The following is a 27,360-nucleotide window of genomic DNA, read 5'->3' on the forward strand; positions in this document are numbered from 1 at the left end:
GTAAAATGATGTGCTTGAAAAGGATGGGATATAAGGAAGAGGTGGGGGGAGGTTCTTTGTGAAGTAGGAAGGTTAAGGAAGTGCGCAAGCTAGTAAAGAGGATTCAGGGCAAATCCCTAGAATAGGTTTAAGAACTGGTTTAACAAGAGAGTGGTTAACGAATGGAATAGACTTAGTAACCGTGTAGTGAGCGCTGAAACAACGGATGGTTGTTTTAAGAGACTATTGATTAACTTTATGTGTAGGATAGGTGGTAAAGGACATGGAACTGCCTATTGTAGGCCTTGCGGTCTCTTGCAGTCTCTTCCATTCTTATGTTCCTAGGATGAAGAACCACTTTGCGAAGACAGAGAGCCAAATAGGCAATATATTTTCTATGACCAAGAAGTCATGCGAAGGGCTGTAATTCCTCCACCATGGATTCTGTGACACCAATCTTAAAATCCGTACGTGAGAGAGTAGGATCTCAAAGGAGCTTTCCCTTCCCTTCCCCCCCCCATCTTCCTTCCTCCCCCCCCACCCACTCCCTCCCCACCCTGTGGCGTCACTCTGGGCGACGTGCGGGTGCCTCGCTACTCACCTTAATGTCGAGGTGTGCGATGGCGTGCTGGTGCATGAAACGCAGGCCGCGTAGGATGGAGCGCAGGATCCCGCGCACCACAACCTCCTCCAGAGACATGGCCTCGTCTAGAAGCCTCTGCAGGTCACCTCCGGGCGCGCTGTTGAGGGGGGAAAAGAGGGCAGATGGGTCAGGGACGCTGAGGCGCAGTTGAGGATTGCAAGAGGAAGGAGGGAGAAACTCTTGGGGGAGTCCTTATTTAAATGATCGGTAAGTAGCGCGTGGGGGAGTGGAGAGGCTAAAAGAAGTAAGTATTGTCTCAAGGGTAGCAACAGGCGCCACCTCCTCTCCACCCCTCACTCCACTAAGGAGTTGGCGAGGGGGGGGAGGGGGAGGCACGAAGGGCGCCTGTCTATTCGCCTTGGGCCAGGGCGAGATCCGGGCAAGGAAAAGCCTCTTGGGTCTTTCCGGAGAGGTCTAGTCCGGGAGGACCTACTCGTCGATGGAAGACGACATCGACGGAGGTAGCCGCCGTCAGGCTGCGTCGTCGAATCGTCTTCCATTGGCGCCGAGACTGGGGGAGGGGGGAGGGGGTGGGGGGGCAGAGCAAGGCGCCACAGAAGGATGACTCATGACGCCAACACAAGACCGCAACGAGCGCAGTGAGAATACCTAATGGAAGGTGCCCTGTGCTCGGCCCGGATCGTGCGCCCGAATAGCAAACGTGTATTGCAGAGGGATTGGCTCTCCCGAGAGCCTTCGGGAACGAGTGTCTCCTTACTTCTTTTCTTTAACTCGTTCTCCTCTCTTTTTTTTTTTCTTACCTTCCTTACCAGATTCCTCGTTGACCACGATTTAATTTAAGTTAAAATCAATCTAAATAACATAAGTAAGCTTGCGGTTTTTCGAGAAATAAGAAAATATAAAGTAACACAGTCAAGAGAGTGGTGCAGAACTTGAAATTTACTTAGACTTCTTACAATGGATAATAAAAATATTGCACACAGGGTGACTAATGTGCACCGATACTTTTTCAACCCACTGTACGCCCAATCTCCTGAGCCCTTCACTTTACATAGCCCAAATAAATGCAATAATTGAGAAGGTACGGTACGAGTTGTGACCAGTTCTCGTACAAAGGTGTATACAAGTTCCTCGACACTTTCTAGCATTTAGTCTTGGTACTTATTAACAACAACGTGAAGAACTTCCCTATAATATTTTATTTATTTATTTCCCTTACTTAGATGCATTTTTGCAACTGCGTGGAACCTCGTTTCAGTCCTAAAACTTTCTACCAGTGTCGAAGAACTGTATCTGGAGACTTCTTACTACCCAAGGACTCGTTCTTCAAAGAACCTCGTTTCGATCCTGAGACCTTCTAACAAAATGTCGAAGAACTACTCTGTAACTGGATACTTACTACTCAAGGAGGATGATATACTCGGCTCGCGTCTCGTACACCTCGTGAATAGTGACGATATTGGAGTCTCGCCTCCCCAGCAGGAGGACGGCGGCCTCGTGGCGAGCCTCACACTCCAGGGACACGTTCCCTCGACGGCGCTTGATGTACTTGGCCGCGAAGACTTGACCCGTCGCCCGGTGCCAGGCTCTTCGGACCCAGGCGAACTTGCCCCTGTGCACGGAAGAAGAAAAGAGAAAAAGAAATTAGTCATTTCGTAGCAGCAGTGACAGCATTTACAGTAATAGTAGTACTAGGCGCCGTAATAATAGTAGTAGAGGCCGTAGTAATAGTAGTAGAGGCCGTAGTAATAGTAGTAGACGCCGTAGTAATAGTAGACGTCGTTGTAATAGTAGCAGACATCATATGTAATTGTAGTAGATGCCGTATTAATAGTAGTAGACGCCATAGTAATTGTAGTAGGCGCCGTAGTAATAGCAGTAGACGCCGTAGTAATAGTATTAGACGACGTAGTAATAGTATTAGATGCCGAAGTAATAGTAATAACCGTCGTAGTAACAGTAGCAGACGTCGTAGTTATCGTGGTAGACGTAGTAGTAACACTGGTAGTAGCCAATGAACTGTGTCTGCGGAAGACAGATCCTGCCTGCTTTCACCACACAGTTCCAGAAAGATGGAGGTCGTTTGTATCTTACATAAAAACAGTAGAAGTAGCAGTAGTAGTAGCAACAGCAGAAGACGCGGAGGAGGAATAGGAGGGAAGGGAGGAGCAACTGGGAAAGGAGGAGGAATTGGAGAAGGAGGAGGAGGAGGGGGAAGAGGAGGAGGAGGAGGAGGAGGGGGAAGCGAAGAACAACAACGGGGAAGCAGTAGTAGTAACAACAGCAGAACAAGAGGAGGAGGAGGAGCAGGAAAAGAAGGAGGACGTGGAGGGAGCTGAGAAGAACAACGGGGCACCAAAGGGTTCCTTGCTAGGGCTTGGAACAGCAGCAGATACTTGTACAAGGTGATCGATCGGGTCGTCACAATAATTTAGGGGACCGAGGAGGGGAGGTATGTGTGTGATTCACCATGGTCTTGGATCACCTGTTCGACTCGTGATCGACAGCTATTTCCCTCCCGGAAGAGAGCTCCGAGCTCATACATGACCGATCTATGGGTAATGTTGTGTGACCTCACACGCACACACACACTCCCGCCCACGAGAGTTGGAGTAACGACACGCAGCGCAGCGATACTGAAATAATTTCAGCTTTGGGTGGGATTCGAACCTGGACCGTCGTAGTGGCGGCCGCGATCGCTACCACTGCGCTATGTGTGTGTGTGTGTGTGGGGGGGGGGTTTCCTAATATTATTTTAAATATAAATATCAATCCTTTGACAGTGTGTGTGGGAGGGGGATATCTTTTGATGAATAAAATCACAGGGCGGCAGCCAGAATTAACTACATCCTTCGCCCACAATGCAGACTACAAACATATATAAAACAAATTATCGTGTAAATTATAATGCTGTGTTTTGCAATTTAAATATAATTATTATGATAACCATATGACACATTCTGATACTTGCAAATAAGCCGTAACAGTCGTGAAAATAAAGCCAAAACTACCGTGAAGCCATCCTTGTTTCTTTATGCTGGTGGGGTTTTGTCGATCACGATCCTAAACAGTCAATAACAAGAACAAAGCACAAGAAAAAAAGACCGGTTCTCCAAACCAGATTTGTAATGTTTATGCCGAGCATACTTTCCGGCTTTATTGGAAGAAAAATTACAGGTTGGGTTTTCAAAGGGATGACTATAAATCAAATTAATTTTGCCATAAAGTAACTTACAGCTACGTGAGTCTAACTTCCAAACTTTTTGTCAACAAATTAGAAAAAAAATTACGATAACAAATGAGAAGCGTACCACGTGAACCTTTTCACTAGAACGACGCAATTTATGGATTGCTGTTGTTTCTCTGGTTAACGCAAGGTAATTTCATTCGGTTGAACTGAGGTTACCTTGACCATTTCGGTAAGAGGGCAAACTTTACATATTTTGTTTTGTTCTCGACTCTCCCCCCCCCCTCCCTTGTACGTGTATGCGTGTGTGCGCGCGCACGAGACCGTAATATTTACATGTGTCACGTCTGAAGATATTTCTAAATCACATTGTTGACATTCGTCCCGGCAAAGATGTCTTCGCACACAATCTCGCTCTTGTTTCAATATTTCCGAACCTTTGGGGCAGGACTGGACTGTGAACTTGGTTCGAGTCCGGTTGTGGCGACATAGGTAAACAAATATGGCGGCGTTGGTTCTCACATCGTCGTTATCTAAAATAATTAAGGTGAGGCAACATCTGTTGTGAGCCGTCTTCGTTTTGTATAATGAACAAGAATACCAAAATTAATCAATCAAATAATGAATGGACAAAAAAGTAAAAAAAAAAAAAATACAAAATCCTCCTCTTTTGTCTCTACCTCCCAACTGACCCTTATCCTCTTCCCATTTTCTTTCCAATGCCTCCTTTGTTTCTGACCCTCCTCTTTACACTACTGGACCTAGCACCTTCTCTCACTCCCTAATTTCCCCCCTTCTTCTTGTTTCCAAGCCTTTTCTTTCCTGTCCTATTCCCTCACCACATTTCTATTCTTCCACTAGTCCTCTTGTCTCCTCCAATTCCTAACCTCCATCACCTCCCCCACAACCTCCGGTCACTCCTCTACCTCTCCTTCATCCCCTTGACCTGACCCACCTGACCTAAGACAACCTCACTTCGCTCCGCATCACCCGACCTCAGCTTATGTCACCTCATCTTGACCTAATCCACCAACCCACGAAAACATCTTAAAAGCTACACACTTCCCCCTTCTTAACCTTCCCGTTCTCATCGTCCATTCTTCTACTTCCTTCTCCTCTTCAGCTCTCCGGTTCTTCTGTTCTCCCATCGTCCATTCTTCTACTTCCTTCTCCTCTTCAGCTCTCCGGTTCTTCTGTTCTCCTTATCCGTATCTCCAACAAAAGCTATCCCGCTATTGCTCACTCCCCCCATTCTCACACTCCTGATACTTCTGCCTCCTCCTCCTCTTCCTCCTTCGTCCAACAGCCTCCATTTCCCCCCTTCCCACACCTCATCTTCTCGCCATTCTAGTGGAATGAGCATACCCACTAGATCGCTTCTCCCATTACTCACATTTTTCTTCCCCCATTAGGACTGCCACTCATTACAACGCCCACACCATATCGTCGCGACTTCCTCATGTCGTATCTCATCCCCAGGGACGAAGGGTCGCCATAGCAACCGATGTCCCCACCCACAAACGTCAACAACACCTGAGGTCCGCATCGTAGAGAAAAGGACGAAGATCTTCATGAAAAAGTCGATCACGGGTGGGTGGGAAAGTATACAAGAATTAGTATAGTGATTAGTATTTTGTCCCCAACAATTAGTACTTTTGTCCTGTAGGACAATATCGCCCCGAAAGGAGAGATCCGATGAGGGTAGCAGAAAAGAGGGAACAGACTAAGAAAATGGTGCAGGGATATCCTCGGTGCACGACAGCGGCCCCGACAGCCACCCACGTGTCTCAAACACTCGAGGCCTTCCGGACCCTCGTTGGAGCGGACGCGGGGCACATGGACCTTCTTCATTTGTCCCCGAAAATTCGCTCAACTATAAACACAATACAGATACTACCAGAAGACGCTGAGGGTACTCTAGAGTAAGAAGAAGAAGTGGCTTTCAGTGCGGAAGGGGCTAACAGTGCTTCTCAATGTGGGGCAATTCTGGTTTTCATTGGGGCAATGTGATTCTAAAGGGGGGCAATTGAGGGCAACTGAGGAAGTCTGGGTAATTTTTTTTACATTTATGCCTTGTTCTTTTGAATTGGTTTTAAACCAAGTGTTTATGCTTTTTCAACTGAAGGAGTTTATTTTTCAAATGATAAGAATTGTATATCACCGCATGGGGGCATCAGGATTTTAATGATGATTAGGTGGGGGATGGCAAAGAGAGAGAGAGAGAGAGAGAACCACTGGGCTAACCCAAAGAGAACACCAACACTTCATCCCCAGCTACCATCACCAGCCTCAGTGCTCCCAGCCATCGCTAGTTCTGCCCCCTCCCCCCACCATCCCATCGACGCAGCCACCACAATCATGAATGCCTTGTTACACGCTCAGTTGTAGGCGTCGGGCCGAATGTGGAGCAGGCGAGGTCATCTGCTGTGACCTTTTTTGCTTTCCCTTTGGACCAGCGCAGACCTACGCTGCGCATAACATAGTTTATCATAATGACACGATAAGGGAAGTAAATGGTTTTTGGAAGCTGAGCATATGTGGAGATTGTGTCCAAGATTTATCCACATAAATAATACTCCATTAGTGTAGGGATTTAGATAGGCTAAAATAAAAGAGAAGAATTACTGCATTGAAGCCTTTCAAGATGGTACCATAGTTGTTGTTGTTGTTTTTGGGGGGAGGGGGTTATGTTCGGGGACTGTCATTTAGATAAATGAATGAATCTTATATTGAAAAAAAAAAACTATAAAAAAAAATCCAACTTTAAATCCCACCCTCAGATCGAACACAGGAAAAACGTTGAGGGGAATAGAGATCACAGGAGCAGAAATCCTAACCTAACCTAACAAGCGAAAAATGAACTAGTTTAAGGAGAGAGAGAGACCGAGTTTACGACACGCCACTACCATTCGTATACTTGAGTTACACACAGGTCCGTCGTCCTCACGTAGGCGAGGCGATCTAGCAAGAGATGTCTTCTCTGACCAGGAAAACATGAGACAAAGAACAACACGGTGTTACACAACACACTGTCCCTCCAGAGACAACATCACAGCGACGCACTTCACTTTTCTTTTTTTTTTTTTTTTTTAGATTGGCGATTTTATGTTTACGGAAGTCTATGGAATCGACTTAGTAACCATGTAGTGAGCGCTGAAAGTATTGGTTGTTTTAAGAATAGGTTAGATAACTTCATGTATAGGGGTCGTAATGGACATGGAACTGCTTATAGTGTAGGTCTGATGGTTTCTTGGAGTCTCTTTCATTCTTATGATCTTATACAATTGTGTCTACCTTTTAACTGCAAAGTATTTCTATACAATGGATATGAAAATATGTAACGTCATTCTGCATGTACGATAGGTGGTAACGGACACGGAACTGACTAGTGTAGGCCTTATGGTCTCTTGCAACCTCCTTCGTTTTCATGCTCTTATGAAAAAAGTTACCCAGCTTTCCCCATCTCCATCACGCCTTCTGCTGCAACTCACCAACCTCACGTTATTTAATATTTAACAATTGTTAAATTGTGTTTTGCAATCGCAGCAGGGATGTCGCATTTCGCAATCGTAGCAGCTCTGCAACAATTCATTTGATAGGATGAAATATCAAACATGGCGGATTGTATCGGGTTGCAGTAAAGGTTGGAATATGAATTACACTGATCGACGACGACGACTAGTGACGCAAAGTCGTTCGTAAAATATAACGGACGTTCATTTTTTTTTTTTTTTTTTTTTTTTTTTTTAAGATAAGGTGGAGTATAATGCATTTCATTATTTCTGTTAAGGAAACAATTTACCGATAACATTAGGGCGAGGTATAGGAAAAAACGTTGGAGTTATAAAAGAATTAATGCACCATTTAAAGTGTTACCTTGTCAATCTCAAATCTGCATAAGCATCCACCCTAAAATGGCATGACAAAAGGAAGCCGAAAAAAATGTGCCAGAAAACTGATATATAACATTTATTTTTATATTGGAGACCCTTTCAGCTAGTGTACAGAGAATCAAACGAAATGTTCTGAACAATATACAGATGAAAAAGGTAACAGCTATATTTAGACTTCAATCTCTACTGTAATATCTGCCTGGAGTGAAATATCCATGCCACTTGAAATATTCTTTTAGATCGTAGACAATCCATAGTACATACAAGAAAAGAATCTTAGTACAATTCTGAACATTACAAGGCCATGCATATGGTCACAACACAATAATATGCACTTAAGTCCCCTTGCTTTTTATGTGGCACCACAGAAATTAATAAAATAGCTTGGCGACAACAGGAAATGTACCAGTCAGTACGGATGGGTTTGGTACATTGCAATCAAAGAAAATGTTAACCTTTAAGATACAATCACTCACTGCACAAATACTCTAAATTGTTTACAACATCCATCTAGACATCACTTGTCCCTTTTACTTTGAAAGGGAATGTCCATAAATTGAATAAAATAGACAGACAGCAGCTGGAATAGATAATTTAATCGCGAGAACTAAGGTAGGGGAGATATACGTAGAACTGATGACGTTCGCAAAAGAAATTACACTTTTATTGTGAAAATAAGGAACAACTACGCCTTCCACACTCGCAATACGTTCCGTTTCCACATCCTACTTTCATCTTACTTGTGGCATTCATTTGTTCAAATGACCACGAAACCATTTCATTCAGGCGGTTTTCCACCCTCCTCAGGATCACCAGATTTGAAGATTTCTTTGTCCAAGGCAGATATTTCCTCATAATATATATCCTTTGCCTATACTCCTCATCCAGCTCCACCATCGATGTCAAACCTACAACTACAATCACTATTACTACCTGAGGATCCACAATCACAACGCATTACAATACAATCAACTCAGTGGTCTTGCATGAGTAGTCCATCTTGACGCTTACCCACGCCTGTACCTGACCTGCATACGACCGGCACCTGACCTTCGCATGACCTGCAGAATGTACGCTTCATTTAATTCTCTTTACTACCATTTCCTTGTGCGTGCGAATGACCTGCACTTCTTTGTACGTGCGAATGACCTGCACTTCTTTGTACGTGCGAATGACCTGCACTTCTTTGTACGTGCGAATGACCTGCACTTCTTTGTACGTGCGAATGACCTGCACTTCTTTGTACGTGCGAATGACCTGCACTTCTTTGTACGTGCGAATGACCTGCACTTCCTCATACGTGCGAACGACCTACACTTGTTGGTACGTATAATTGACCTACACTTCTTCATCCGTGTAGACGACCTGCACTCATACTTACATGCGAATGACCTGCACTTACTCGTGTATGTATCCGGTGCACCCCCTCTCCCTCCCTCCTGCACTCGCTCTTGCGTGCCCCAGACTTTCATTTCACCGACACATCCTGTTCAAAGCCTCGTGCATACTGAACACGCATAACGAGTATGTTCATGTTCTTACCAAATGTATGTCGAAACCTTGTTCATATTGAACACGAATTAAGAACTGTTAATTCTGTTATTAGCGTGTGCGTCTGCTTAAGCTTATGTAGAAAGACAGCGTCACATCCAAGATACTCGTTAAATGTTGTGAATTTGAAAATCAGGAAGACTTCCCCAAGTCTACAATTCAATGTGTCTAATATTCGTATTATAAGTTTAACTTTTCTTAGTTCGTCATTTAGCTTCTCAATGTGTGACATCTGGAGATTCGAAAAATAAAAGATTTTATCTTGAGTTGTTTCTATTCAAACGAAATCTCTTCGAGTCGCGAATGCACCTGACTTCGGCCAAGGGCTGAGGTCCAGGAGGTCACGTTTTACTGTGAGAGTCGACGGTTGGCCAACCTGTCAATGTCTCGAGCGTCACCCAACGCCTTCGTTTGTCGTCTCGTTTCCCTACCATAGAACAAGAACGGAAGCGATTGCAAGAGACCATAAAGTCTACACTAGGCAGTTCCATGCCTATCAGGAAGTAGATTATTATTATTATTGTTATTATTATTATTATTCTGACCACCTCCAGGCATCTTTGTGGGGCACCGCTGACACAGGAATTATGGTCGCTAATTTTTCTTTTATTTCCGGACTATTTCAATATTCTCCGTCCGTCTTCCTATCGGTCAGGTACGAAAGGTAACACTAGCAAAATATCAGGGCTAGCCGCGGCCACCACTGTTGCTATGCTCAATGTCACAAGAACTCTTGTATGTTATTTCTGAAAACCCATTTCAAATAGAAAATATGTGTACTTTTCACCCACGCCTCACCACACTCATTATCACCTCAGAATGTGATGAAATCACTTTGAACTTAACCATTCTCCACGTTAAGCCCTTGTTTGTACATTCAAGATTATCGTCAAATGTGAATTTGAAAAAAAAAATGGAGGACGACTTCGCTTAAAGTATTATAGACTTCCCTAAGGACAACTGAACAATGCGTCTAATATTCGTATAGGTTGAACTTCTCTTTTTACGTGATTCAACTTCTCACTATATGACGCAAAGGTGATTTGATATTTGGAGTTTCGAAAAATAAAATATTGTAACCGAAGTCGTTTATACTCAAACGAACTCATTTGAGACGCGTAGGTATGACGGGTGGGGGGGGGGGCATACAGCATCAACAATTTCTAGTCCATCGGTAGGCAAAGGCCTCTTCGATCCTCTCCCATGGCTGCTGCAGGAACCTGCCCGACCTCTCGGCGCTACGCGATTCGACGTAGACATTATTGACCTTTCAACTTGACAACAATGCATGCTACCGACCGACCTTCCACTGACCTCACCTTCGTCAGTAATCTTCGCCTCGCCTACCTTGATAGCGGTTGACATCACCTCAGTGCCTCGCTCGTGGTGTTAAACCAAGGGTGTTTTGACCTTGGGTTTAACCACAAGGTCTATACAAAACTGTTCCTCACATTTCGCCCACTTTCGCACCATTTGCAACATGATGGTACCAACGCCGACTCTCCATGCCTTCCCAACGTCATATGCTGTTATGTCCCCTAGTCTGTCTTGCTACACCACACCTACCTCCACCTAAACAGCTGTCCAACACCTGTCTCCATGAGGTAATAGATATAAATACACATATAACACTTGCATTCGACATTTTTCCCCTAGAACTTGCTTGTATTCGAGTGGTTGAATCAAATAATATTTTCTTTTTCCTGACTATGCAAAAAAGAGGTTGTCTTTATTCCATTTGTTCTTCCTCGTTCGCTTTTAACAACACGCACGGGGATACTGTGGCGGTATCCTTGTCCCCTTACCATAGTAAGTAGCGCTGAAGGAAATTGTAGCAAGTGGTGACAGTAGAAGTAGAAATTGATCAGCTTTCCTCTCTAATTGGAGGTCAATCTCTAGTCATTAGAGAATGCGACACGCTGGTCCGTGGGGGTGTCACTAATGACCTTTAATTTTTGACTGAAGAAAAATCATGCTATTAAAGCCCATCTGAGACCATCGATAACGTTACAATTGTGTCAATATTGCTTTAATGAAATCACGATTATGAGCATATAGCATTGTTGTTACTGCAGCACTGTCAAAAAAGCAGTGCTTTGCAGGGCTGAAAGGGGCAAATTATTAAGAGTATGGACTTTCTGTCAGCCGGAACCTAATTCTCAAAACGTGGTTTTTGGTGGTTTTTGAGAAGCAGATGCAAGAGGACAGTCAAACTCTAAGCAAAATGCTCCTTCTAATGCGTTGAAAAGAGCAATTATGAAAGAGCTGGGCTCTGACTGCAGCAGCTTGCCAAAGAGCTCATTTTACAGTATATGTATTAGTGTATGCTAACACACACCTGTACGGATATACAATACTCCCACAAGTGGAAACACAATAACGATAAAGAACAATGGAATGTCAAAAATACAAACGGAGTTTTTAAATCAGAAAATATTTAGGCATCTTGCCCCCAAGTATACCAATAACTATTGTGTACATTTCTACCAACTACGACGGACATTACTTCTGGTAATACATCGGCGGGATATTTCAGTACACGTGCTGGCAAGATTCATTTCAGTCCTCTCGCGTCTCCATTGCTGCTAGCGTTGTATAAGCATGGGGGGGGCATCCGGTGTTATATAACCGTGTAAATCAATGTCGCAGTGGCGTATCTGAAACTAATCAATCATGAATTCATTTAGTTGTTCCGTTTCGTGGAAGCTGCTCAGGGCCGATGGGATGACGACATAGTAAACTATCTGAATGAAAAGCGAGGATATTTTTGTGTGTGTGTGTGTGTGTATATATATATATATATATATATATATATATATATATATATATATATATATATATATATATACACTTATCAACTAAGCCCACTAAGATAAAAATAAACTGAAGGCAACAAGAGGTCGATGGATTTGACATAGTATTCGATGCTAGGCAACCAACTGTTGTAAGCATGACGTCACAACGCCCCCTCCCCTCGATAAGATCACGTGGCAAAGCTATATCCTCTGTACTGTGTATGTATACATACATACATACATACACACACACACACTAATCCGAGTGCATTTTGACGTTGGTTGAGACTTGAGTATCTTAACGACTGCCAAGGCCATGTAGATTAAGAGATTATCTCGCCACGGTCACCTAGAGCATATCAAGCTGGTTTTGCGCGAATGACGAGTCGACAATCACCTGGAAAGTTTTTCGTAATTATATGAGGCTCCAATACTGGATGTATTAGAAAGAAAAAAAAATATCACTAGAAAATGTTCTATGTCTCACATTGTCAAAACGGTACTACTGGAAAAAGTCTGCCTACTAGGAATAATTGAAGGGAAGAGGTCTCGTGGTAGACAGCGACAGACATATATGGGTAGATTACTGCAGGACATTGGAGGGGGAATGAAAGTTCAAGACTTGACAAGATTTGCTCAAGATCGGAAAAGATGGAGTTCCATGGTCGCCGACGTCAAAGACACCTCTAACAGCTTAATATGGAGCTGTTATATTCCTACATACATTCCAATTATGTTGAAAAACGAAGACAAAAATATCTCGTCAAAATGTTGATGTAATAATGTTGTGAAATTGTAAATAACCCCAACACCACAGTGATTATATTCCGGCTGATACACCAAGTGATAAAGCTTACAGAAGCGAGTCTGGAGAGATGAAATTTGGCGCGCAATTTATAGTCTTAAGTGTAACATCTTATTTGGAGTGTTATTCTTTTCGTAAAATCCTTCAGTAGGACGGCAATTTATCAACCTGCTAAAATGGTCTAATGTTGGCTATGAAAAAATATATGACAGGTTCTCCAGGCACATGGTAAACGATGGTGTCCCCGTGTTTACATAGCTCAGTAGTCCTACGCGGTTTGGCGCCATTGTGCTCTTAAGCCTTACCTACCCTGTGGGTGACGTCATGTCGACAACGACGCTCGGTCGGAATACGTCAGTCATCACACAGAAACACAATGGTAACGTTGATTTGGAATGAAGCACACACACATACACACACCTGCTCCTTATCAAAGTACAAACACCCACTTGCCGGCAACACAATAGAATATACCTCGTAAACGCTGTATAACATTTAGTTTATTCAAGGTTGCTCGAGTTGGACGTTAAATTCTACAGTAAGAGTCTGGGTATTCTCAGAACTTATGTTCAATACAAGAGTCATTATAAACTGTGGTCAAGCCCAGCATAATGTCACGTGTGTTGCTACGATGCACACATCATTGAGGTAGAGATAGGGTGACCATTCCCAATGCGACCACCCTTTAGCTCGCCTCCCCATCCCTTCCACCCTCACATCTATGGACCGCTCAACGGTTTCCAAGACCCAACGAGAAGGCCTTTTGTGCCCCTCCTCCCTCCCTCCCTCCTACTCCCACAGGGCCTCAACTCAACCAAACCAGAATGGCTTGCATCACAGTATTCATTCATGCACGACCGCACACACAGCTGAAAGAATTAAAGACTGAGATTTTTTTTTATAGGTATCATTGACTTCCCAGTCGTGGTAACGACTACGCTGCGTTTAAGTGTGTGTGTATATATATATATATATATATATATATATATATATATTTATACACGCACGGTTCACATACATAGAATACATACATGGTGTGTACATGTGTGATTCACCATGGTCTTGGATCACGTGCTGGACTCATGATCGACACCCTCCGACGTGAGAGCTCTAAAGCTCATGTGTAGCCCAACACAACTAGAATTTTATGCATATTACACAACGATTACCCCAGTTGGCTTGCTTCATCTGCTCACACTGGTTAGTTGATGCAATTGACATATTCTTTCCACTAAAGATTTGGCCTATTACAACAAATTTCTTCTATTGGTTTTATATCAGATATACTATTACTACTTACATCATCAACAACGACCACTACAATGGTAATATTTACTTCAACCAACATTTAAAGCCGCCATCATTATCACTATCATTATATACGGGGAGAAACAATTCATCTTGGCAGCCGTAGATTCATTTATTCAATTTAAAGCTCCTTTATCCACAGATGGAGGATTCTTACCTACCAGGTCCTTTCCCCAGACTTCGGGAAAGGACCAGTCGGGAAGGATTAACTGAGTAACAGATCGCGGGACGAGATATTACACTGCGGTAAAGTAGATGAGCGAGACGACGACGACGACCACCGTGCATCAGCACTATTTACGAGGTTAGACAAAACGTGACGAGAGCAGGGCTGCTGTACCGACACGCGCGTGTATGTCTTCAAGGGGTCTGCGCAGCCCTTGATGAAGGCTGTGAAAACTTAGTATGCCTTAAAATATTATATTATATTATATATATATATATATATATATATATATATATATATATATACACGTGTGTGTGTACAACACTGACTGGGTCTCAGTGAACAGATTTACATTAATCAATTCATCAACCACAATTTACTTTAATTCTAAATCATCAACATCGAGAAACTCGAGGAGGCATACATGCAGAAACTGATATATATATATATATATATATATATATATATATATATATATATATATACCGGGATAGAAAAAAAGAGAGAGAGAGGAAGAGGGAGAGAGTCCACTTGGAGACTGAGCGTACCCCAGGATAGGTTTGGAATCGTTAACGTGCCTCCATGTGCGTGAATAATTATGCGCGTGCGCGTGTATGTGTGTGTTTACATGGCTGAGTGTTATAGGATATTCACATGTCCTTGTTATGAAATCTATTTGCCCGAGGAATTAAACTTGAGTCTGTTTAATGCCTTTACCTTTCTGAATAGTTTCTTCTACAATACCAAATTTTCTCTTCTTTTCACCGACAACCTTGCGCAATTGAGCCCTTTCCTTAAACCCTCAAGGTTTCCAAAATCATAGTTTTTATCATTACACAGGTTGTTACCTTGGAATAATTGGTTGGTTTAGATTCTGTGGTCCCTACTTCCTCCTCAGCTTCCTTTATGGCAATCTTTAATCACTTCGGGGCACCGTCTCGCCTTTTGCAGATTTTATGAGACTACTGAGAAGAGGTTTTATCCCAATTGGGAATGGAGTAAAGATTGTCTATCTAGGTAAAGTGTTCTCTACCTCATGTTTTCTCATGTCATTTTCTAACGTTCAGAAAGACTATTTCAACCCCATCTTCACTGTATTTATGTGTATATACGTACTATACAGTATATGTATGTAAACATGCCTGTATATATCTACTTATATGCATGTTCGTGTGTATATGTATGTGTCCGCTTCATGTATGTGTGCATATATGCACGTGTACATGTATTTATATATGCATGTATGTATGTATGTATAACTCAGCGACCACAGTAGGTCGCTAGACCGGGTGGACGGTGTTGCGGTCGGGTCGGCTTTGGCTGGTGCATCAGGTGACTAAGAAATAAGCGAAGGTGTCGGGGTGAAAGGTTGGGAGACAAGAGGGTGACTGATAAACTCCGTGGCCTTAGCGTCACGCTCTGAGTAACACTTCAGCCTTGGTCACTACCCTCCCCCTCAGCTCCCTCCCTCCTCCTCCTCTAAGTACCCTCCCTACTCCTCCTTCACATTCTCGCTGCTTTTCCTCCTCACACGACCACCCTACTCCACATTTCTTCCTCCTTCTTGGAATGTCTTTCAGTGCCCTCTGTCCATCCTGTTCCCTCAATCGTCCTCCCTCCTTCCCTCCCTTTCCTTCTCCAACCTTCTCGTCCTCATATTCACCGTACCTCTTCCTTCCCATTTCCCTTTAATATCCGTTTTCTATTCCTCGCAATCTTCATATTCATCATATTTTTCTTTGAGAAACCGCAGAGGTCCGATCACGGGCGCTGAGTGGGGGGAGGGTAAGATTTGGGGACAATATTTGGACCAGGAATGGAGTTAGGGTGTTAAGGGTAGGATCAAAATAAAGGTCAGTATTGTTCGTTATTCACTTGTCGCATACATATCGTCTTCTCTTCTCCCAACACTCCACTGGACCTTTAACCTTGAAATGTAGCCTTGAAAAAAGGGGTTCGAATGCGATGGGAGAAGGGGATGTTTGCAGGTGGGTAAGGCTGGACTGGGGGGGGGGGCTCGTTCTATGGTGTAAACCGCATGACTCCTGAGGATGGTGACAATGACAAAGTCGATGGTGAAAACGACGAGAACCCTTATCTCTTATGTTCTTCCTGTTATTAAGATTCATTCCCATGAAAGGATACCCTAAGATCCCTTTCCCACGTATCGACTTTTCGCCGTATGCCACCCACAACACGACATCGTGTTCTTAAATAACCATGTATGGGTGATTTCACACGTCATGGCCGAGTGTAAATGAGCAGGTTCCATTATTTGAAAGCACGACGTCGTGTCGTCGACGGCACACGGGGAAAAGTCGATCCGTGAAAAAGTCATTGGCATCATGATTACATGTCCTTGCGTTGTTCTCTTTCCCGTTGCTGGAAGGAAACCAACATCTGTCCCGTTTTCTTTCTCCAGTATTAGGATGTAGTCTATAAGGCCAAGGAGTCCTATATTACATGGTTTATCAACAAACAAAAAATTCTTTTCAGTCATAAATAACTCACAGGTTTGAGTCATCAAAACTATTTTTATTAATTCCGTTAAAATTTTGCAATCCTCTAAGTTGGATGAAATAGTCTGTCTCTTGTAAGAATTATATCTGTAAAACCGTGGCAATGGAATGTAAAAGCGGTACAGCCCTCGCAATTGACGCATCACTCGGCCGCTGACAGCAAAGGCAAAATTGAAGTGATCTCTAACACTTCATTATTCATCTGGAGAAATTGCGGCCAATCAAAGGCCGACACTGAAGCGTGTGGCGGCTCTTCTTTGACCTCATCAACACATATAGAGTGGTCCCTCGCTAGTAAACCATGGGATTACCTTGTTAACTTAGCAAACGCCTCGTTGAGTCGATTTTAGGTCGACAAAACGTGTCCACTTGCACATCCACAGACGTGGACCCTTTCGATCAGAGGGGTTTCATGTATATTTGACTCTGGCTAAGGCTACACGATTTATTTCAGCTAACAAGCCCCGGTGTTAGCTACGAGGTCGAAATATCTCTGTGGCAACCTCTCTAGCTGCTATTCAGTGTCTACTAGGAAGGGGTTTACGCGGTGTGAACGGGGTATTTGGGGGTTTAACCAACGTGTTCGACAACCAAATGCCCCGTTCACACATCACTTTAAACACGTGTCTGTCGACCCGCGTTCGACGAAGTTACACCGTGTAAACCCCCTCTAAGACGGCAGAACCACGACCATTTCTATAACAGGTGCAGCTGTCATGCAAACACTTTACCCGACGAATTTCATGACGTGGGTCAAGCGGACTACCCACCGGACCTCCTCCCCGCCTCCCCATTTCCAAGAAGGCCAACTCAACCCGTCTCATCGCAAGTGTACCAATCACTAGCCCACTCGATCACTTTCTGCTCCACGAAAGGTCTTTCCAATCATTCCACTCCGAAACCAATCAAAACGTAGGCAATCTGTTGTATAACCAATCACGTGCACAGCCTAAACATTTGCAGTGTTGTGTTGCATATTACAGATGCTATTGTGGGCCGGGCGGACCCGTTTACACTACCGTGGCGTTGAGTGGAATCAATCTACATGGTTCTCATTTCCAAAGGCATGAGAATGCGCAGTGGCGACCTCAGATTCATTTCATTAATAATAAATCATGGGGTTGGGGAGGTGCACACGGGTACAACATACGTTTTGTTTCTTTTTTTCTATTGTTCCATCTCTGTACTAATGATGATTGAATTTGTGAGGATAAATCCTGCACAGCTTTAGCTTGTATTCAAGTTAAAATAAATAAATAAATATGCTTCCAACTATACATTTCGCGTACCTTTCTTTCCAGTCTCAAGACCGGAAAATGTCCTACTATGTCATCTTGACCATTACAAATGCATGAAACCGGACTCGAATTTTCGTTATCATAACTAATCGGTTTCTTCTTACACAAGAATGGCGCGAGCGTGTCTGGGGGGTGGAGGGTCTAATTTAGAAGTCTTCGTGGTCTGCAGACGGACAGAATGCAGGACGGGGAGTGTCAGGAAGTTGAGTGGGGTTGGAACCTTCCCCCCAACTCCTTTGTTTGTGGTTCGACCCTCTCTTGTTCACGGGAGTAATCGCGACACATTTCCTCGTCGCTTACGATAATCAGAGTACAATGGTTTTCGCATATGATTAAGTACGGATGCATTTTTGTATTTCATTTTTGGAAATCTGGTGAGGTGGCGTCTCACCCCGTGTCAAGATTCCCTGGAATGTTTTGTATTCCCACTACCTGTGCCCCTTTTGTTTTGGGTTTGTTATGCATACGCAGTCGTTGCTGGAATTTTCTTCGCCTTTCTGTGGACCGAATTTACGACAACAGGTCTACTTTTGACCCCATCCCTCCCGAAGAATCTTCGCTCGACACCACCTCGTTCTGGACCAAAAGGTCTTCTCTGTCGGTATACTCTGCCAATGCAACCAATTAGTTTGCGCCCCATATATTATCATCGCCCGTCTTGTGTATCCCATATCCAATCATCATCATTCTCCCTCATGCACTATTCGAATTTCCTTATCCATCCTGTCCCACATCCTCATGGACCTATCCAAACCTCTGCATCTCTATGAGTCAAGTACATGTTATCTCCCAGATAAATAACGTTTCTGGCGCCAAACAAAACTGAGTCTGGATAGGGTATCCTTGTATACAAAGGATTAACCTTCCCCACTCAGATGACTCTTGATCTCAGTACTCAAACCTTTCACCACCAACTTCCTTGTCCCAGGTTTTACGTCATCTCTGGGTCACTGCATCCCTTCTCTCTCTCTCTCAGCCTCCTCTTCGTTCCCCTTTTTCTCACTTCGCTTCCCGTCATCCTTTCACCTGCGTCAGTCCACGCCGGCTCCGGCCGCTGTGTGCCAGCTGGATGCCAAGGTAACGCGGGGGAAGGCAGCGTCTTGTCGGCGCCGGTCGACTGTGTCGCCAAGGTCGACTGTGCTACTCCTCTCCCCCCCCCCACCCCTCCATCCCTGAGGGTCGTCGTTACTTGCGTCCCTGCACTAGAGTCAATACTTCCCTCTGTTAATACTTTCGACACAGTGACGTACTTGGTATATTTTTTGTTCAGACCAAGGGCAACCAATTTTATTGGGTTTTCCCTGTTGGGAGACTTGAAAAAAAACCTACAATATTCCGGATGTAAATACTTTTCCAAAATATACCAAATAATCTGACAACACTCCTGGACCTATTATGTACTGAATGTATCTCGGAGCTTTTCTTCCAAAAATTGAAAAAAAAAACCGATAAAAAAGTTCAGCTGAGAGAACTCAACATTCGAAAAAAAAATTATCACACACAAGCACACCTTCCAATGTCCAACACAGATTCGAGCCTCCAACCGTATCGAGACTTTTTCTTCTGCCGAGATCTAATCTTCTTCGGAGTTCCATCGCAAATAAATAAATAAATAAATAAGTAAATAAATAAATATAATAAAATAAAATGAACGCATGCGATGGCACCCGTCTGTGAGTAGGAGGAAGGGCAGCGTGGAGGATGTCACCCTCCAATATCTAGCCACCACGCTTTGCGAGAAACAATGGCCTAGATGTGTATACACCACATACAGCATCACCATGCACCAGACATCACGACACATTGACATCCGTTCTGATTGCCAAACATGACGCCAATTGAATCAGCAGATGTAAGAACATAAGAAACGAGAAGATTGCAAGAGAGCATAAGGCCTACACTAGGCAGTTCCATGTCCCTGTCATCCCTATCCATAAAGCTATTTCATCTCTTAAAACAACCCACTAACTACTTGGTTACTAAAGTCTATTCCATTTGTTAACCACTCTGTTCGTAAACCAGCTCTTGTTCATTTAATTCTTAAACCCAAATTTACGAAAAAAACAACTGATTAAATTAATAAATAAAATGGGGTGGAAAGGGGACTACTCGTGCATGTGGCAATCAATCGCACCCGTATTCCCACCTCCTTTCACCAGCCCTGCCACCGCTAGCGTCCTTGCCACAACACCCGACGCTATGCCGTCCTAACACCATCTTGTCCCCCACCTAGAGGCCGCGGACAACGAGCGAGCCATAACCTGCTTGCGCGCACAACCCCCGACGATATCCCACCCTCAAGGAAGCGACTTCGACGCCGAATGTAATCGTTCACCATCCATCACCTGCCACCAGTTCCCGGTCTGGAGACCCTCGTGGGAACCCCAAGGGACTCCGAGGGACTCCTAGACACCCTGAGGAACTCCCAAGACCCTGGGTTCCTGGGATCGATTCCGACCGTCGAAAATTATCTGTGTGATTTGACTGGTCAGGCGTGTGTCTTGTCGCACATTCTTTTTCGCGGTTTGTTGACTGGGGAAACATAATTGTGACAAATCCTTCGCTATTGGTTCGATCAAAATTTAAATTATACACACATATGCATGTGCACACGCATACACACACACACACACACACACGAGATAGCTTCCGCATTATTGTTGCCATATGTGAACCCAGGTACTGCTCATTTCCCAAACATCCTCCAGGTCATCCATTTGACATTCCTCGTCCACATTTCCGTTCCCTTGACGCACCTTAACAAGCAGAAATTAACAAATAAACATATGAACAAATAAACAAATAAGTGAAGTACAACACTGTAGAAAGGGCCTTGATAATTCAGCATCTTCAGCAGACGTCAAGTGAATCAAATCCAGATGCGAATATACAAAGTTTAACATCAAGAAGATTAAGAGGAAGAAGAAGAAGAGGAAGAAGAAGAAGAAGAAGAAGAAGAGGAAGAGGAAGAAGAAGAAGAAGAAGAAGAAGAAGAAGAAGAAGAAGAAGAAGAAGAAGAAGAAGAAGAAGAACGAGAAGAAGAAGAAGAAGAAGAAGAAGAAGAAGAAGAAGAAGAAGAAGAAGAAGAAGAAGAAGAAGAAGAAGAAGAAGAAGAAGAAGAGAAAAAATATGAAAGAAGAAGAAGACGAAGAAGAAGAAGTAGAAGAAGAAGAAGAAGAAGATTAAGAGGAAGAAGAAGAAGAGGAAGAAGAAGAAGAAGAAGAAGAAGAGGAAGAGGAAGAAGAAGAAGAAGAAGAAGGAGGAGGAGGAGGGTGGGTGAGGAGCTTCTCCCCTACATAGCACCCGTTCCTTGTTTATCAGGCTACCACTAAGCTGTTATTAACTGCAGTGCCATCGCCAGACGCCAATTCTTCCAGTTTACTCTAGATCAGGGGTTCTCAGCCTTGCTTGGCTCCAGACGGTTTTGTTCAGCTGGCGGACGAGCCATGGACTCTTTCGGGCCGCTCCTCAGCTGAATCAAAACGTCTGTCGTTGCCAAAGACTGCATCGTGTTGAAGGATCTAATCCAGGGGTTCTCAGCCTTGCTTGGCCCATGCACCCCTTTCACCATTTGCCAGAATGTCACTCACCCCCTCCTTTCCAAGATTGCCTGTTTCAAAAGGTGCATTCTAAATAATATGCTGGTATTATCGCACAGCGTAACATTTTTCTAATTCTAAGATTAACCTGGGTCAGTACAGGTATAATTCCAGCCCAGGTGACAGGCCAGATAGGCCAAAGCTTATATTTGCTTTCCTCACCCCGTAAACTTGATGTGGTCACAATTCACCCGCAGAAAACCCAAAATTCCCCCCTGGGGGTGAATTTCACCCCTAATGAGAACCCCTGCTTTAGATGTTTCCTTTCGTTAAACAAAATATTGTGTTCAATTCAGCTGCAGCCCGATGCTGGTTTGGTTGACTATTTTATGCAGCTTAGAAGAAAACCTCTCGGCTTTATTCAGTTATAAGTGATCTCTACTGACCCTTCAAGCACTATACTAACATCTTAACTCCAATTAGCGTCATTTAGTTTAAAAGATCCTCAGCCTCAGTTTTAAAACTTTCTCAGTGAAAGTACGGCATATTTTTGTATCCCTGGGCAGCACCAGCTGGGTAAAGGCGTCATCACACTGGGCTATTTTTCCTCCGATTTTGGGGGCAGATTTGAACCCCGCACCTTTTGGGAAGTAATCGTATATGATTTTTTTTTTGCTGAGAAAACAAAATTGTTTGCCATAGTGACTTTACAGCGGGAAAAGTTCTGGGGATGGGCAGTACCATCGAAGGTTGAAGGAAAAATATCCCAGTGTGATAACCCAACATGTGATCCTCGAACCCCAGCGTCTTAAGAGGTGAAAGGTCCGGTGTGAACCGTTCCTCTGCCTCCGCGCGTCTTCGCCTTCCACCGCAAGAGGTCCTCACTTTCGTCGATTGTGAATCCATTTCTACTCCACAGCCTTGAGCGAACGCAGTCCTCTCCCCCTCCCTTACGTTCCCTCCATTCTCCTTCCTCTACCTCTGACTCCCCCCCCCACACTCCTCCTCTTCCTACATCACTATTATCATCAACACTGCTACCATCATCATTAACTCGATTCCTAATACCACTACCATCAATACTATCACCACCACCACCACTACTACGACCCTATTATTATCACCACCACCACCACTACTACGACCCTATTATCATCGCCACCACCACTACTACGACCCTATTATCATCGCCACCACCACTACTACGACCCTATTATCATCGCCATCACCACTACTACGACCCTATTATCATCACCACCACCACTACTACGACCCTATTATCATCGCCATCACCACTACTACGACCCTATTATCATCACCACCACCACTACTACGACCCTATTATTATCATCACCACCACTACTACGACCCTATTATCATCACCACCACCACTACTACGACCCTATTATCACCACCACCACCACTACTACGACCCTATTATCACCACCACCACTACTACGACCCTATTATTATCACCACCACCACACTACTACGACCCTATTATCATCGCCACCACCACTACTACGACCCTATTATCACCACCACCACTACTACGACCCTATTATTATCACCACCACCACACTACTACGACCCTATTATCATCGCCACCACCACTACTACGACCCTATTATCATCGCCACCACCACTACTACGACCCTATTATCATCACCACCACCACTACTACGACCCTATTATCATCACCACTACTACGACCCTATTATCATCACCACTACTACGACCCTATTATTATATCATCACCACCACTACTACTACGACCCTATTATCATCATCAGCACCACTACTACGACCCTATTATCATCACCACCACCACTACTACGACCCTATTATTATCACCCCCACCACACTACTACGACCCTATTATCATCGCCACCACCACCACTACTACGACCCTATTATCATCGCCACCACCACTACTACGACCCTATTATCATCACCACCACCACTACTACGACCCTACTATCATCACCACCACTACTACTACGACCCTATTATCATCACCACCACCACTACTACGACCCTATTATCATCGCCATCACCACTACTAAGACCCTATTATCATCATCACCACTACTACGACCCTATTATTATCACCACCGCCACCACTACTACGACCCTATTACCATCGCCACCACCACTACTACGACCCTATTATCATCGCCACCACCACTACTACGACCCTATTATCATCGCCATCACCACTACTACGACCCTATTATCATCACCACCACTACTACGACCCTATTATTATCGCCACCACCACTACTACGACCCTATTATCATCATCACCACCACTACTACGACCCTATTATCATCACCACCACCACTACTACGACCCTATTATCATCACCACCACCACTACTACGACCCTATTATCATCACCACCACCACCTCCATCACTGCTCCTAGCACCACCTCTCTAACACACCCAGTGTCATCACCAACCCTCAACTATCCCTATCACTGCACCTGTTGACATTCCGCAACCATGCGGGCGACATTCCTAGTACAATTGCCACGAAAAGAGACTGTAAGGCGTTTGAGGGAAAGAAAACGTGTCAGTTATGGCCGCCACATATAACCCGGTCCACTACTACTTGTTCCTTCTTCCACGTATTCCCGCTGTCTTTATCCCAGCTGTGTCCACCTCATCCCTAATCCTCACTCCTCCCCTCCATGCCGTCACTCTCAATCCATCTTTTAAATTAAACCGCCGGCGGTAGGTATGATACAAAACTAAATTTACACCATAGTTTTTTGTCCATCACGTAATTGCTCCTTCAAATAATAAAATGATGATAATATTAATAATAATAATATCAACAATAATAATAATAATATTAACAAGAAGAATAATCTAAGATGGTCTTATAATTTTAGTTGTTCACTATACTTTTTCCAGTCTCCCTTATCCTCCTTTGTCCTTTCGACTACGGTGGCTTATCTAACTTATTCCATTCTAGTTATGGGACAACACCCACCAGCATCTTCGCTGCCATACCTTCTGTCTGTGCTCCTTTTTTTATTTTTCTTTCTTACGTTCTCCCCAATCATGTCGTTCTCTTCCCTCCCTCTTCCTCATCGCACTAACCCTGCCCTCACTCCCATCTCCACTTTAAACCTCCTCAAGTACACTCAGCCTTTCACCCCCACGATTAATCCCAACTTCTACTGTCGAGTAATAACTTAGACATTCCATCCTGTTAACATGAGCAAGTAAAGGAAAAAAAAACACACGAATATATCGCCACACGTAGAATGTAAGCACGGACGCGTGCACGCACGCACGCACACACATACTCGAATGCACCCAAGGCCGCTCGGTACCACAATTACCCGCCAAATCTAATGGTAAATCGCACACGGCGTCCTGATAGACGTTCCATAGTTACACAGGTTACACAGGCGTCCAGTAACGAATCTATTATAAACATACAAAAGCATAGGACAAGTGGAATCTGTGCCTTCACCACCCCTGTGATATAAACGTTAAATGTGCGTAAGAAAACGGGAGCTTTGCATATTCTGGTCCAGTCATGTGGAAGCGGCCATAGCGTGGAAAATCACGGGGAGTGAAGGAGAGACGGTTTAGCTACTTCACACGTGCAAAAAAGTCGTCGGCTTTAGTCCGTCGGCTCCATGATTTTGTCAGTACGACTGAATTCTCCCGCAGTGTGCATCTCACTCCATGAAAATGGTTGAGCCAAATATTTTTTGGAAGAATACAGTACATAGCGAAAGTAGACAGGCAAGATTCGTACAAACTGACTAAATGTCAATAAGTGTTTTCACTTGTAAGGACGCTACTTAACGGGGAAATTTAGGAATATTTTGACAGAATATTCTGCAAAACTATGGGTTATTCTTTTATATATAATAAAACTGGAAAATGTATATTTAAAAGGATACAATGGAAAGCGGCCGGTTCAACGTAGACTGACGTACGAAAAAAGAATTCGTACAGCTGGAGGAAATGTACAAATATGTAAAGAAATTCACAATTCCATCTAAATTAAATCACTACTTCATCTAGAGAAAGTGGTTCTCAACTACGTATAAAAATAATTCGCAAATGCGTCTGAATAATTCACAGCTCTGTTTAAACAAATTCATAAATGCATTTGTAGAAAGCGTCTCAAAATGCCTAAACAAATGAACAACTGCGTCTAGAGAAAGCTATCCACATTTACATCTCGATACGTGGAATGTGTCTAACTACTTCGTATTTTCGCCTGAAAATGTTACTCTTCACAACAGTCTGAAGAAATCGACAAGTAAAGAAAACAACTACGTTCTTAGAGTACAATTCGAAACTGCGCATCCTGAGTTACAAATGCGCTTAAACTAAGCTACGAGGAAAAATATTCAAGCACCAACGGGTAAGAAAAAATAGAACACTTACGAAAAAATACAAGGCTATCAAGAAATTAAACTTCTCATACGGAACAATGGGTAAACTGCTCCAAATTTCTTCTAAAATCTACCCACAAAAGAAAAGGATAGATGTGACGACTTTAAACTAAGACAAATATAATAATAAATAAATAACACGGGTAAAATAATGTGAACAGCCGAAAAAGGCAACAGCACAAACTAAACCACAGGCCAACAATTAATAACATCACACACAACATAGAATACATGCGTCGACACGTCAACACTTGATCAAATTCTAGTCAGGTCAGGAAGTGGATGAAGCCAAAGCGTTTATAGAATTAGTTCATAAGAATATAATAGTTTGATAGATACACAAATGTATAAAATAAAAAATCAAACAAAACGCTTTCCTTCGCAAAAATGTTCTTTATACGATCTATTACATACCCTACACATCCCTATCCGACCCCAAGCGTCCATAAAGTTTATAACTATTGTCAGGGTTGAGCTGTGCACAAAATCACGTTGGGTTACTACTACTACTTATAATGATGATAATAATAACAATAATAAAAACGCGCATCCCTGTGTATGGTCACATGTATGTATACGAATAGTTAATTTAAGCGTCCCTAAAACTTAACTGTCTTGCAACTGCGTAAGGGGGTTATAACGGAAGGCTCATCCATCCGGTTACAACCATCAATTTGATGATGCCCTCAATTCTGTTTCAACAAATGAACGAATGAACACCAGCTCGTCGCTCATGAGAAAGATCACGAGGAGTCTCCGAGATGAATAAAATTGCCTGGCCAGGGCCAAATTAATCGAGTATTACCACTACGGGATTGGAAAGAATTACCGGCTAAAAAAAAAAAGCGGAGAACTTCAGCAAGAGAGAGATAAACCGCACCACGTTGCGTCATGGCCGGTGACCGTGACGTGACAGGTCACACGGAACCGTCGACCGTGACAGGCCGTGCGGTCGCCATCACCTAAGGTGATCAGATCGCTTCGGTCATCGGGATCCAGGTCGCGCGGTCACCGCCACTCCCATTCACACACTCCCTCTTCCCTGACGGCCCAATTGCTGATCTGTTGTTCATTTCTGAAGGTCAGCTGACGACAGCAGACAACGTCGGGAGGGTTGTCGGCCGTGCTGACGTGTCGCAACGTGTCAGCACATCCATCCTCGCAGCTGCATTGTTAGTTTCCAGCTGCAAATCCGGATTAATGTGGTGGGAAGAAGACAAGGACCTTCCCTTCTTGACTCCGACACTGTGACCGCACAAGGAGCAAACCGTGGATGGAAACGAGATTA

At 43.7% G+C, this 27,360-nt stretch overlaps 1 protein-coding gene across 1 annotated transcript in view; it reads right to left on the reverse strand.

Moving 5' to 3' along the window:
- LOC143041462 (uncharacterized) overlaps positions 1-27,360 on the reverse strand; it is a 248,468-nt gene that overhangs the window by 14,894 nt on the left and 206,214 nt on the right. The window contains exons 2-3 of the mRNA XM_076213359.1: positions 1,983-2,195; positions 581-719 (exon numbers count right to left, since the gene is read on the reverse strand). Of these exons, the coding sequence (XP_076069474.1) occupies positions 581-719; positions 1,983-2,195 (352 nt within the window). The remainder of the gene's footprint in view (positions 1-580; positions 720-1,982; positions 2,196-27,360) is intronic.

This window comes from Oratosquilla oratoria, chromosome 31 (genome assembly GCF_046742065.1).
Source record: "Oratosquilla oratoria isolate Oo_2021 chromosome 31, ASM4674206v1, whole genome shotgun sequence".
Taxonomy (NCBI): Eukaryota; Metazoa; Arthropoda; class Malacostraca; order Stomatopoda; family Squillidae; genus Oratosquilla; species Oratosquilla oratoria.